The sequence below is a fragment of the Protobothrops mucrosquamatus genome, unplaced genomic scaffold (genome assembly GCF_001527695.2).
Source record: "Protobothrops mucrosquamatus isolate PMUCROS unplaced genomic scaffold, P.Mucros_1.0 scaffold1394, whole genome shotgun sequence".
Taxonomy (NCBI): Eukaryota; Metazoa; Chordata; class Lepidosauria; order Squamata; family Viperidae; genus Protobothrops; species Protobothrops mucrosquamatus.
In genome coordinates this window covers 75,385-89,490 of record NW_015387580.1, presented here as the reverse complement: position 1 = coordinate 89,490, position 14,106 = coordinate 75,385, and the positions used below count along the sequence as shown (strand labels likewise).

Sequence of the window (14,106 nt, the reverse complement as noted above, 5' to 3'; positions counted from 1 at the left end):
TTTCAATATAGCTTCAACAAATCAATAGAATCAGAATATTTTGTTTTCTCTCATTATCTCTCTATAACAAAAGACAGGAACTGAAGTGTGTTAGTTTTGTTGCTGTATACATATTTGTATGAAGGCTGTATGGGCTTTTTTTTGCCTATTTTGGAGTTGCAAAAAACTCATAGAAAAGTATTTCTGCAAAAAAAGTTGAAAGAGCAGCTGGATCACATTATATTACTCTAATCTATAATGTGCAATTTAAAAATTGCACCAAGCACCAAAAATTCAGTCCAATCTTTCACATACTTTACAACTTTGTATTGAAAACTACAGTGGATATAAAAAGTCTACACACCCCTATTAAAATGTCAGATTTTTGAGATGTAAAAAATCACACCACGATAAATCACTTCAGAATTTTTCCCACCGTTAATATAACATATAGGCCATATAATTCAACTGCAAAACAAATGAATATTTTAGGTGGGTAAATAGCAATAAAAGTGTACAATAACGTTGCATAAGTGTTCATACCCTTACAATTAGGGACGTGGCTGTGTTCAGAATTAATCAATCATATTCAAACTGATGGTAAATAGTCAGCATACATCTGCCATCAATTAAAGTGATTCTGATCAAACTCATAAAAGTTCAGCTGTTGTAGTAGGTTTTTTCTAACATTTACTCAGTTGCCTTTTACAGCAAAAGCCATGATGTGCAAACAGTTTACAAATCATCAAAGGGCTCTCATTGTTGGAAAGTATCAGTCAGGAGAAGGATACAAAATTTTTTCCAACACATTTGATATACCGTGTTTCCCTGAAAATAAGACCTATCTTGAAAATAAACCCTAGCTTGATTTTTACATGTGCGCCTAATATAAGCCCTACCCTCAAAATAAGCCCTAGTTAAGAGCCTGTGCAGCTGGCCGCCTGCCCATTCCATCTGGTTGTTTGCGGTGCCGCCACAAGATGAGGCAAGGCAAGTGGGGGAGGAGGTGGAACTGCCCCAAGGGCCCTGCACCTGCTTACTTCAGGGCCCCCACAGCCAGGCCTCTCACACCCCGATACCTGCCTCGCCTCGCGGCGGCACCAACAACCCTGATCAGCAGGAGCCCACATGGCCACCGCTGGCCCACTTCTTCTGTGGCCGCTCGCCGCCGCTAGTGCATGTCACCCCCGGCCTCCGTTTCATCGGCAGAAGCCTTCAGGAAAGGTCTCTGCAGCCGAGAACAGAGCCCCAAGTTAACACACGTGTCACCCACCTTGCCTCTGTTTCGCCAGCAGAGGCCTTCAAGAAAGGCCTCTGCAGCCGAGAAGGAACCCTGGGTTGATACGTGCATTGCCCCGACCTCTGTTTCACTGGCAAAATGGAGGCAGGGCGGTGATACACCTGTCAACCCAAGGCTCCGTTCTCGGCTGCAGAGGCCTTTCCTGAAGGCCTTTGCCAACAAAAAGGGAGACCAGGACGATGCGCACAAGTGATGGTGAGAGGCTACAGAAGAACTGGGCCATGTGGGCTCCTGCTGGACGAGGTTGTTGGTGTCACTGCCGCGAGGTGAGACAGTAGAAAAAATAAGACATCCCTGAAAATAAGATCTAATGCCTCTTTTGGAACAAAAAATATATAAGTGGGTCTTATTTTCAGGGAAACATGGTACCATGGAACATAATGAAGACAGTCATCAACAAGTAGAGAAAATGTGGCACAACAGTGACATTACCAAGAACCAGATGTCTCTCCAAAATTGATTGAAAAGAAAAAAGAAAAAACTGGTTCAAGAGGCTACCAAGAAACCTACAGCAACATTACAGCAGCTGCAGGAATTTCTGGCAAGTACTGGTTATATACCAGGTGTGACAACAATCTCCCATATGCTTCATATGTCTGGGCTGTAGGGTAGGGTAGCAAAATGAAAGTATTTTCTTACAAAGGAAAACATCCAAGGCTGATTACATTTTGCAAAAACCTACATCAAGTCTGACAAAAACAGGTGAGAAAATGTGTTATGGTCTGATGAGACCAAGGTTGAACTTTTTAGCCATAATTCCAAAAGGATGCTTGGCATAGAAACCAACGCTACACCTCACCAACAGTGACGCATGGTAGTGGCAACATATTCTGGGGGTGCTTTTGTCCACTGGAATTGGGACTTTAGGTAAGGTGGAAGGAGTTATGAACAGTTCCAAATATTAGTCAATTTGAGCACAAAACATCCAGGCCTCTGCTAAAATGCTGAAGAGGAATTTCAACTCTCAACACAACAACCAAAGCATACCTCCAAATCAACAAAGAATGGCTTCACCAGAAGAAAATCAAAGTTTTAGAATGGCTCAGTCAGATCTCAGACCTGAATCCAATTGAAAATTTGTGGGATGACCTGAAGAGGGCTGTGCACAAGAGATGTTCTCACAATGTAACATGTAGTGCTTTTGCAAGAAAGAGTAGACAAAGATTCCCAAGACAACATGTGGAATGCTGATAGGCGCCAACCCCAGAACACTGGATGCTGTCATAAAATCAAAAAGTGCTTCAACAAAGTATTAATTTAAGGATGTACACACTTGTGCAAACAAGTTATTGTACATTTTTTTGCTATTGTTCTCCTTAAAGGATTTCAGCTATTCGATTGAATTGTGAAGCTTCAATGTTATGTTAAAGGAAGAAAAATTCTGAAGTAATTTAATTTTTTTTATATCTCAAAAACCTGGCATTTTAACACAGATGTGGAGACTTTTTATATCCACTATAACTCGCATATAATATATGAAACAGAGATGCAGAAAAATAAGGGAAGTTTAGGGCCTTTCCCCTCATCCCTTAAAACTATATGCACCCAGACATTTCTTGGATGAAAAAAATCTATATAAATAAAAATGTAAATGTTCGTTTGTTCAAAATCTTAAATCTCCGAAAGTTCTTCACCGATTGCTTTGAAATGTTGACACAAAGTTGCATTCGAATACGCGTGTGTTTTTATATACCTATATTATATAGATGTCACACCTGTGACAGGTAAAAACATGTTTTTTGAAAAACAACGCCATCTATTGGACGTAAAAGCAACACAAACGTGCGCTTTCTCTTTTCTTTCTTTTCCATTTAACCAGACTCAGCCACAGCAACGCGTGACCGGGTACAGCTAGTATATAAATAAAACTGGCTAACTTTTTTTTAAACCCTAAAATGCAATTCTCAGTATTCTCCAGATTTAAAAAGTTATAATGTAAGAAACTGCCTTCTATCAAATTTATTACTTCATTATATCTGAATTGATTGGTGAATAAAGTTCAGAAAGAGCAGCTTTTCAGTAATAGTACACTGTTTAGGGACACATCTTAGAAAGATTCTTAAAGTCATAAAAATAGAAACTAAAACTGAGATATCAACAAGCTCCTTCTCTTCTCCTACAACATGATCCGTGAAACAAGCAAATTCTTGTTTCATTCACATATTCACACAAAAGAAGAAAAGAGGTCTACATGCAGGAAACTTACTCGTGTCTCATTAAGACTGACTGGATTCCATATACTTAGACCTAAACTATTTTTTTTATTTTATATTTCTTTTTTTAAAGAAGTCACTATTAATGACTTACTACACTAAAATTTAAGAAATTCTTATTATAATGTGATCTAATGAATTAAGTTTATAAATATAACAATAGTGAAGAACACAAGAAATGTTCATACTTTTTGAAATAAAAAGCTAGGGATCATAATAGCAGTAATTTATTGGAAAGCCATTATTAAAATATAAATATGTCTCTTAAGCAATATTGCCAGCTTGAACTATTCTATTGCCACTAGTATAAGTAAAATGTATAGCTATACATTATAAGGGCAAGATTTTTATGTAGTGGTGTTCTCCAAAATTCTACCTATCTGTTTTGACTCTAAGCATCTTGCTATTTCTTAAACAGTAGACTTTTTCAAGAATCTACTTCTGAAAACACATTTAAAAAACAAGCAAATTTGATCTAAACTCCCACAGATACAGGATGGCAGGAATCCAAATGAGTTCATGAAATATATTTCTCCTCTATAATACATTTATATTCACAGTGCTGAATCCAAAGAAAAAAACATTAAGAACATTTTTCTATTTCATATTTCAGAGTTCCTATTTTAACTGAGGTGATACTCAGAAGATACATTTGATTGCCCAGTTGAACAAGTTTAACTTCATATGACATTTTCAATTTGAAGATGATGCACGTTTACTTAGCACATCTGGCTGACTTTACAGCTTGAAAGATAAAACTGGGTCAGGCTTGGCTAGAGCCAGAGTAATGTAAGCAATATCACACTGCAAGCTAACTTTCTATTTGTGTTGGGTGGACATATGCTCAAAAGGGTGGCACTTGCAAAACTGTTTTTGTCATTCTGATGAAAGCAGCAAGAGCCTACCAACACTACTGATCTAATGGGAGAGATTAACAGATGATACAGGAGTTGTAAACCAATTTAGGAAGCAAATAAACAGCAGAAACCACATCCATACTGTTGCCAAGAAAGCCACATGGTTATAACCATTGAGGCACTGGGATTCAAGCTTTTCATTAGGATATCCTTACTGTAAATATATTTAATGCAATAGGCCTTCCCTTCATGTGGAAATTAAATAGTACAGCCTAAGGTCAAGCATGTCTTACAAGCTTCCTTATTAATGTGCTAATAGTACTGATTAGCAATCAAAATGTTGAATAGTTCATGTCTAAAGGAAGACTTCCCATAAATTGTACTGCTGTCTGCTACATTTACATCAAATTTATGATAACACCCACAATCTGTAAAAGCAAAATCCTTTGATTAAAAACATTTTTCTATTTTGCCTGTGTGTGTGTGTGAAAAAAAAAAAGAAAAATGCAAACACTTTTGTCAGTAGCAATGAGATAAGGTGTTACCTTGTGCACCAGAAGCTTCTGCTCGATTTACAAAAACCCATTTGCTCTGAATTAGTAGATAGCGTACTATCCAAGGACAGTTTAAAATTATAACATTTCAACACTCTTTTAAATATGGAATTCATCAAAATACAAGCAATATACATACAAACTACAAAAGGGAAACATATTTCTGATTCTTTATATCCCAGGATTAAAACTATTAGAAGTAAAACTGTTCTAGATAAATAGAACATGATTCTTTTGGTCTATTGTATCCCAGCTTAATAAGCCACAGCATGAACTATTTTTTATGTGCACAATGAACTAATTTGCTTTATTCTTTGAACAAGCAATGGCTAATATAGGAAGCCTAAACAATTTATAATATTCTGGATCCACCTAAACCATGGCTATAAAATTCCAAAGTAGAAGTGTAAAGTCTTTGGATCTAAAGTAAACAAAGATGCTATAGGTCTAGTGTAAACACTCTCACAATATCTGTCAACAACCCTTCAAAAGACTGCATATTTCCCTTAACTTATAAAGCAGATGCACGGGCTTAGGAAAATATGTGCTTACTCTGTATCCAATTTCTACAACACTTTTTTTTTGTTTGGAATATAATGGTGCCAAACCATTCAAATTCCTTAGATAATTGAAGGGCCTGAGTTGTTGTGAAGTGTTAAACTGTACTTTTCCGATTATATATTGTATTTTGCTTGTGCTTATAATTATGGTTAATTATAAACATTGCTGATTGATGTACAACTTGAATGAAGACACTCTGTTCAGATCTTCACAGTGAATAAGGGAAACTATGAAGCTCCTCATAGTGATGGGGGACAGCTTCATAACTTTTTCCACAATTTCTTTCTGAAGGCCCAAGATATCTTTACATTTATTCTGATTTAATCTAAGCTATAAACTAGGTCTGAATAGTCTGAGGATTAAATATACGTAACAGGATGGGCTGTCACAAAAGTTTAACTAATATACTATCATCTAAAACCATTATTCCTCATTTTGCACATTCCAGATATTCTGGAAATTTTGGGAGAGCACAAAATTGGAGCTAGCTTTTCTGAACTACTTGCATATATCTTATTACCCAAGTAATAAAGAGGAGCTCCAAAGAGGAGCAGAATTAAATTTTATTCTTGGCATTACTATTATTAATAAATTGAGATGTTTAATTACCTTTTCAAAATATTTAAAGTAAAAAAGTTAAAGTTTTTTACTTTAGTAAAAGTAAAAGTAAAGTTACTTTTTTACTTGCTTACTATGAATGCTTAAATATTTACCACACAACTTTATCATTTTGTATTAGATTAGTAACAGATAGAACTAGCTTTGATAACATATTAATATAAATAATATATTTACCATATTGAAATAAGAACGAATTTTTGTTCCCTTTGCCAAATCCCATACTATAACATTTCCATCATGACCAGCAGAGAAGAGAACCCTGGGATCAAAAGGGTGACTTTCAAGTACAAATACTTCATCCTCATGACCCTAGAATAATTTTTTAAAAAGTTAGAAATACAATTCAGTTGAAGACATTGAATCAATTTACTAAAACAAAAAATATTCATCCATACAGCCAATCAATCAAAGAAGAGATAATGCAGCACTGAAGAATAGAAGAAAATAATCATCAGATTTTGCTATTTGCAATATACAAATTTTGACAACAAAATGCTGTTCAGTCCAGCAAGAACTGTAGGAACTTCAGCTGTTGAAACTACTGGAATATAATTAAACAGTAGGATTTCTAATAGTGAATGTTCTTTGAATCCTCAACTATAACCTGATATTACCCCACTTTGGCTCTCCTACCAGCAGGAATGTCTAAACAAACAGAAGAAATCTATCAGTAGTTTAATAATCATGTAAACCACAATCTCTAGACAGTTTCTCTAGTAAAAGGACAGAATTTGAAACCAGGCCTCCAGTTTAAGGATCCAAATTCTCATCCACTGCAAGGCTTCCCAATTCATATAATTATTCCTGCTGCCAAGAACAACCAAAAAGAATCAAATGAACAGTGTACATTAATATGTTTATTTGACCACAATAAACTAGAATTCGAAAGAATGCTTGTTTATCATTACATGTAAATTAGCCTTTGCCTCCCATATATACAATATCTTAAAATGTTTATTTTCATGCATAAACACATACATTAAATTGTTAAGATTATCATATCTGCAAAAAATCATGCAAAAAACTCAAGAATGTATTACGTGTTTTTAAAAAAGATTTTACTGTATATTATTTTGAAATTTAAATTCTATACTAAGTATATAACCAAAACACCTCAATTTTAACTGATTATCAATACTGTAGGAAGACAGAGCTATCTCCAGAAAGTAACTGATCCTATTGTTTCGTTACCAGTAAAACATGAGTAAGTTGACCAGTGAAGGAATTCCAAACTTTCAAAGTCATGTTATTAACTGCAGTAATAACAGAGTTGTCATGACGGTCCCATGCCACCATAGTGACTTTCAATTTTGTGATTTTGTCTTCTACTCCTTGTAGGGTTTGCCTACAATAAAGAATTAACAGAACATAGAAACATTATAACAATGAGAAAATTTCCAACATAGAGTTAAAGATTATTTTAAAAGATCTTATTTTAAAAGTTTTAGTGGATGACTATAACATGCCTATCAATATTAGGAATGAGATACAATGGACAGGAAAATCACCATAACTATGCAAGTCCCACTAGTAAGTTCATGTGGGCCAAAGTGGGGAAGTTATACACTTTTCTGCTGCCGTGGTTTATGACTTGTAATTACTGTACCCAAGAGATTGCAAAAAGAGAATTAAGCAAGGCTAGCACTTTTATTCATTCATAGAGGTACTGTAGAACAGTAGGTTCCATGCCTGCAAACAGGCACTATTTTCCCTTCTCAGAGAGGAGCAAGAAATAGTAAAATTCTAATCACACAGTATGCCATTAACCAGAGAGACCACAGCCCCCAAATCCACATTTTATCCTTGACATGTTCTTTATTTAAGGACCCTTGGATTGTATTTGCAATGTCTATCTATTTATCAAACAGTAGATATGATCACAGGTAGTCCTCGGCTTACAATCATTTGTATCATGACTGTTTTTTATAATTACGACATTGAAGCATTCTCAGTCACGGGATCACAATTTGAGCACTTGGCATGTATTTATGACAACTGCATTGTCATGGAGTCATGTGATTGCCATCTGTAATCTTCTCAACCATCTTCCGACAAGTAAAGTCAATGAGGGAAGCCAGGTTTGCTTAATGACCGCATGATTCATTTAACAACTGCAGTAATTCACTTAACAACTGTGCAAAAACATCATAAAATGGAGCAAAACTCATTTAATAACTGCCTTCCTTAGCAACGGAAATTTTGGGCTCACTTGTGGTCATAAGGTGAGGACTACCTGTAGTTAAACCTGTATTTTGAATCCTCCAAAGGTGTCAAATTTCCTTCATAAACTTAATAAACTATTTAGAAATTGGGCAGGAATCATCTTCACAGAAAGTAATTATGTCCCACGTGTGATCTAATCCCATCTGACAGTCTTTGGTTTGGGTTTTTTAAAACAAAGATGAGAGGATGATATATATTAGCTTTTGGTGGATTTCAAAGAGAAAAGTTTTAGTTTCCTAAATCTTCCTCTTGATTATGGTCGCCTTTAGGGGCCTTCGACTCAGTGAGAGTTCAGAAAAACTAGTTTCCAAATTATTTGTTTCACTGCTACATGCCTCCTTTTATTCTTGTAGCATTATTACAATTTTTGGGTAGCAGAAACATCTATGTTAGATATGTTTGGTGAAATCAGGTCTAAATCACTTCCTTTTGATTCAGTTTTGTAAAACTTTTAAGAAAATGGTTAAGACTTCAAGTTCTGGATCTGGAAAAAAAAACTCTATACTATATTTCAGGGTGGATAACAATCAATTTTTGGGGGAAAAAATCAGATTTTTTAAATTTAAATAGGATTTTTTTTATTTTTATCAAATTTATTTTAATAAAATGCTTTTGCAGTAAAAATCTATCTAAAGGTAGTTTTCAATTTAAGATACATTAATAATTTAGTTTATTCAGCATGAAATGGAGCTGAGTTATATAGCATGAGGCTGTATATTCTGCAATATTTACATTTTTGGTAAACTCATTCAATGAGTCCTCAATGCCTTTGTGTAACAGAACTACTGCCTCCTACCCATCTTTATCCAGCAGCATATCTAAACAGTATGTCTTATCTGCATTTTTTATATCACCATGAAATTGACAGAACCATAATAAATCCATCTCTGTGTTACTGATAACTAAATCACTAACTAAAATAACTAAAAGCTCTCTCATATTGGGTCCTTCCTTTCTTGAAATGACAGCAAGGGAACCGTGATTCTGGAAGTAGAACAAAACTACTAAATCCTGGCAAAACTCATCTACTCATCTCTCCATTTCACCCATCGTGCTTTCAAGAGAACAATCTTGTTTCCCAAGAGTCAGGAATTCACTGCATCAACTACAAACTCAAAATTGAAAGAAATCTGGGAAATAGTCCTAGTGTCAACTTTGAAAATGAGCATGGCTGCGGCCATCTTCCTTATTCATTTTCGGTTGACGCATTGAAAGAAGGGAGGGGGGATTTCCAGGTGCTTCGCTAGTCAAAATAAACCTTTGTCCCATGGGAACCAAGGTCATCGGCTGCTCCCGAGGCTGCAGGTTGGGCGTTTAGTGAAAAGCCCGCCAAGAAGATGTATTGGGGAACGTAGTTGCTTGCATAGCCTTAGGGGTGGGATTTCTTACTTTGTATTGGGGAATTGTTAAGTGTGTCTTCAGACTTGGTTTCACTTTTGACGTGCCAATATTTTGTAACTAATAAACATGTTCTTTGAGGAATTTCCAAGCCTCGGAGTTCTGCTTTATTTGTCTCTGTCTGTTGGAACCATGACACCTAGCTTGTTCCCTTACCACAAAATTATTCCTACTTTAACATCAATAACCATATTATATGTAGATAAATACAAAAATAACTTACCCTGAGGGACGAGTAGCCATCTCCAGTAAAATGCTCTTCCATTCCCTTCTCTTGAACATCCAGATACGTGCTGTTCCATCACGACTTCCACTCACAAATCTAAACAAAATAGAAAATATATATCCTCATACAGCATATGTTTTCCCATGCAAACATTTAAAACTGATCATAGAAATCCAAAATGTAGTCTAGCAATATTAGGACATATAATTAATTTACAGGTTTATAAATTTTAGGAACCAAATGAATGGGATTAAAACATGAGGATATCCAAAATAAAAGGCACTGGATAGTGAAACTCCTGGAAGAAATGTAGGAAATCAAAGCAGGTAATACAGACAAGGCAAATACCAGGAAATGAGTCAGTGAGTCTGTGTACAATAGAATTTAGAAACATAAAAAGCAACCGAATACTGTATTACAATTTTTTAATTATTTTTTTTAAAAAATAATAATGTATGCATCTGCAAGTTTTTAAAATTAGTTTATAAATAGTAATTACAGCCAAACTGCTGCTAGTTCAGAAAAATTACAAGCAACAAAATTCAAGATCAATTCTTAATCATCACCACTGGGTTTCATTCTTTTCTTTTTCAAAGTGCAGGTATTGGCCCATAAAGCCCTCACCAGCTTTTCAGATCCTGGCTTTGATACCAAGATTCTTGAAAGACTGCCTACTCCAAATAAACCTACACTGTTATTAAACACTTCACTAGAAATCATGTCCAGTATTGTTTTGATTTTGGAAATGAGAAAGTAACACACAAGACATTTTAAAGCTGTGAAATACTGATACGGAAATACTCTTGCCTACTGATTGATTACCCTGTGTTTGGTGACCTTGAAACTCTAGTCAAGAGTATTATTATTATTTATTCAAGTATCTAATCAACTCTAGAATTTGCAGATATTTAACAGAATATGTTACTATCAATATGTTTATGTAGTACTGCTATTCCTGAATTCAAAATTCAGACACTACGCAACTGACTCATATTTATGACAGTTGCAGTGTCCTGGGGTCCATGTGATCACCTTTTGCAACCTTCTGACAAGCAAAGTCAATGGGGAAGCCAGATTCGCTTGACAACTGTATTACTAACTTAACACCTACAGTGATTCACTTAACAATGGTGGCAAGAAAATGGAGCATTTGACATTTGACAAATGTCTCACTTAGCAATAGAAATTTTTGGCTCAAAGGACTATCTGTATTACTAACTTGGGGCAGTTGGCTTTATAAGTATCCTCTTGGGAGGAAATTCCTTAATCACTGTGATACTTAATATATGCAATCATGACTCAATGGTAATATTCTAGCACCGGGCAGGCAACCTTGGCTTTTTTATGACTCGTGGACTTCAAGTCCCAGAATTCCTGAGTCAGCCGACTCAGGAATTCTGGGAGTTGAAGTCCACGAGTCATAAAAGAGCCAAGGTTGCCTACCCCTGTTCTAGCAGAAAGACATCATGAAAATATCTCACAAAGATAGGTAATCCAAAGACAAAAAAGGTAGAACAGAGAAAGTAGCATTGTTATTCCTAATCTTTAAAAAACAAACAGTAAACATTCCAGCAAGCTTGATGATGCTACTCCAGTATCCATTTCCTCCTTGCCATAAGACATAAACCTTGCCCAATCATGCCAAATATTTAAGTAAGGCTTCATCATCCAATAGCATGGACCAACCAGGTTGAACAGCCTTCAATCCATATTCAGAGTGAGAGCTAAATTAAATTCCTAACTGTGTAATATTCCATTAGCACAAGAAACAGTAAAATTAGGATTTTTAACAGGCCACCAAAAAGAAGTTGTAATCTGAAAAACTGAATGAAGATCCCCTTGGCATCATTTACATCAAGAAATGATGTTACAATGTATTATGTGCCTACTGCAACTCCTGGTGTACTGAAAATCTCAAGTCTTTATATCATTTTGTAGCTACCTTATTTGATGTATTACTTCAAAACAGATTTCTGCTTTAACAGTGCGTTTTTATTGAAGTTTTTTTCAAAACAAAGCACCTTGTCAAGCCTGACATAATCCCACATATCCATGCAAGAATATAAAGCAAGTATCAATGGAATTAATGAAAACTTTCTTACAAGACCTTTCAGAAACAAAGTATATTGTGAAATGTGTATCTCATAAGTATCTTTCTCATAAACAAATCTTAGGCTACTTAAGTAATTCAACCAAAATCAGACACTGAAGCTATCAAATATTAATTAAAGGACAACATCATGTACATTTAATGGGAAATAAGTTCTATATAATATAAACTATGTTACAGAATGCAAAATAAAAGAAAATGCTCAACGTATGTCTAATTAGATAAAAAATTAAACTTGATAATTAAACTAGCACGTTGAATTTTAACAACTATGTAACAGTACAATTTTCCTAAACATAATGGGAGAAACATATATAATATATAAGTAATTTACTTACCGATTACTAGTATTAGAAAACTGAATGCTGTCCACTTTGTCCTATGTGAACAAGAAAAAATTAACAACATAACTATAGGTTATTAATTTACTTCAAACGAATAGCTAAACAATTTAGAGAAGGTATTTACAGTATGAAACTCCAACTCTGATATCTTCTCTGGCTGACCTGATCCAAAGAAATAAACCCTAATGATATGATCTGTACTTCCGGTGGCCAGAAACATTCCACCTAAAGAAAAGCAAACATGAAAGAAATATCATTATTAATTTGCTAAGGAGATTTACTATAGTACTATAATTTTATACCATGTGTTCTTTTAACATTAGTTCCACTCAACTGCAAACAAGCAGTATACCATACTGACTCTCAACCACAATCATACATCTATTTCCCTAACTTTATTCCAGGATGCTTCTCCCATGAAGAAACGCAACATGACTAAAAATTATATTTATTACACAAAAGGGTTTCAGTTAAGTATTAGAATTCAAGAGAGCAAGATGGACTCTGACACTATTACATAATTCTTTCTAAACTTTCACAGGCACCATATATTTGAGAACCAGCGTGCTGCTGAAGGCAAAGTGAAAACTCAATGGGTGGGCATTTCTCCTACCAAATAGGATTGTTATGGAAAAACTGTGGAAGGAATTTATGTGTGTCACCTTGAGCTCTCCAAAGAAAAGCAGGATAGAAATGTATCAAACATGCAGGTAAAGCGCCTACGCATCAGTTAAGAATATTGCCATTTGTGGTTAACGTGAATAAGATCATAGTGGGCATTTTTTAATTGTAAATATTTTTCATTATACTCCAATAATACAATTAATTTGGGGGAGGAGAATTATGCAATTTACCAGCACTAAATGAAGAGCAGATCATTTGGACTCCAGGTCTTGGCCGTTCTGTAAACTTTGTTGGCCTTGGACTGCAAAGATTTGAAAATATATAATTAAACATATTAAGGCAATGTAAAATGGTAACTGAATTAAACAGTAATTATTAAAAGATTAAACTAAATATGAGCACATTTCTCAGAGAAAGTGAATGATAACATGCACACACACACATCAAAAACCAGTATATAAAATAGTTTGGATTTAAAGACATTTCATGAGTGGAGGAAATTTCTGTTCTACATTCTGTCCTGCAAAGATTTGAAAATATATAATTAAATATATTAAGGCAATGTAAAATGACAACTGAATTAAACAGTAATTATTAAAAGATTAAACTAAATATGAACAAATTTCTCAGAGAAAGTGAATAATAATAACACACACACACACACACACACATATTAAAAGCCAGTATATAAAATACTTTGGATTTAAAGACATTTTATGAGTGGAGGAAATTTCTGTTCTACATCATCTACATTATTAACATTTTGATTTATTCCTGTTGAGTCAAACTAAACTTCATGACTTCTGCAGGATATAATAAAAATATTGAACTATATACACTGCACATCCACAAAGGGTGTGCATTATTGGATTGCAGCCTTTTTATATTCTGATATGTTCATCTATTATATATCTCTGAATACCTGTTGACATATATCCAACCCCTTTCAGTGCTCTATTATAGAAAAACTATTTAAATTTAAATTATGTTCAACTTAAGTTTATTTCATAATTAGTATATATCCTGAGCAGGAATGTATACTGTAAGTGTATTGTTTTACAATCAAGTTATTTCTAAAGTATAAGTATATACTAAA

The 14,106-nt window shown here is 34.6% G+C and overlaps 1 protein-coding gene across 1 annotated transcript in view; it reads right to left on the bottom strand.

Moving 5' to 3' along the window:
* PHIP (pleckstrin homology domain interacting protein) overlaps nt 1-14,106 on the bottom strand; it is a 75,347-nt gene that overhangs the window by 42,076 nt on the left and 19,165 nt on the right. Inside the window, exons 6-11 of the mRNA XM_015821736.1 lie at nt 13,241-13,311; nt 12,511-12,611; nt 12,381-12,421; nt 9,930-10,028; nt 7,277-7,430; nt 6,260-6,394 (exon numbers count right to left, since the gene is read on the bottom strand). Of these exons, the coding sequence (XP_015677222.1) occupies nt 6,260-6,394; nt 7,277-7,430; nt 9,930-10,028; nt 12,381-12,421; nt 12,511-12,611; nt 13,241-13,311 (601 nt within the window). The remainder of the gene's footprint in view (nt 1-6,259; nt 6,395-7,276; nt 7,431-9,929; nt 10,029-12,380; nt 12,422-12,510; nt 12,612-13,240; nt 13,312-14,106) is intronic.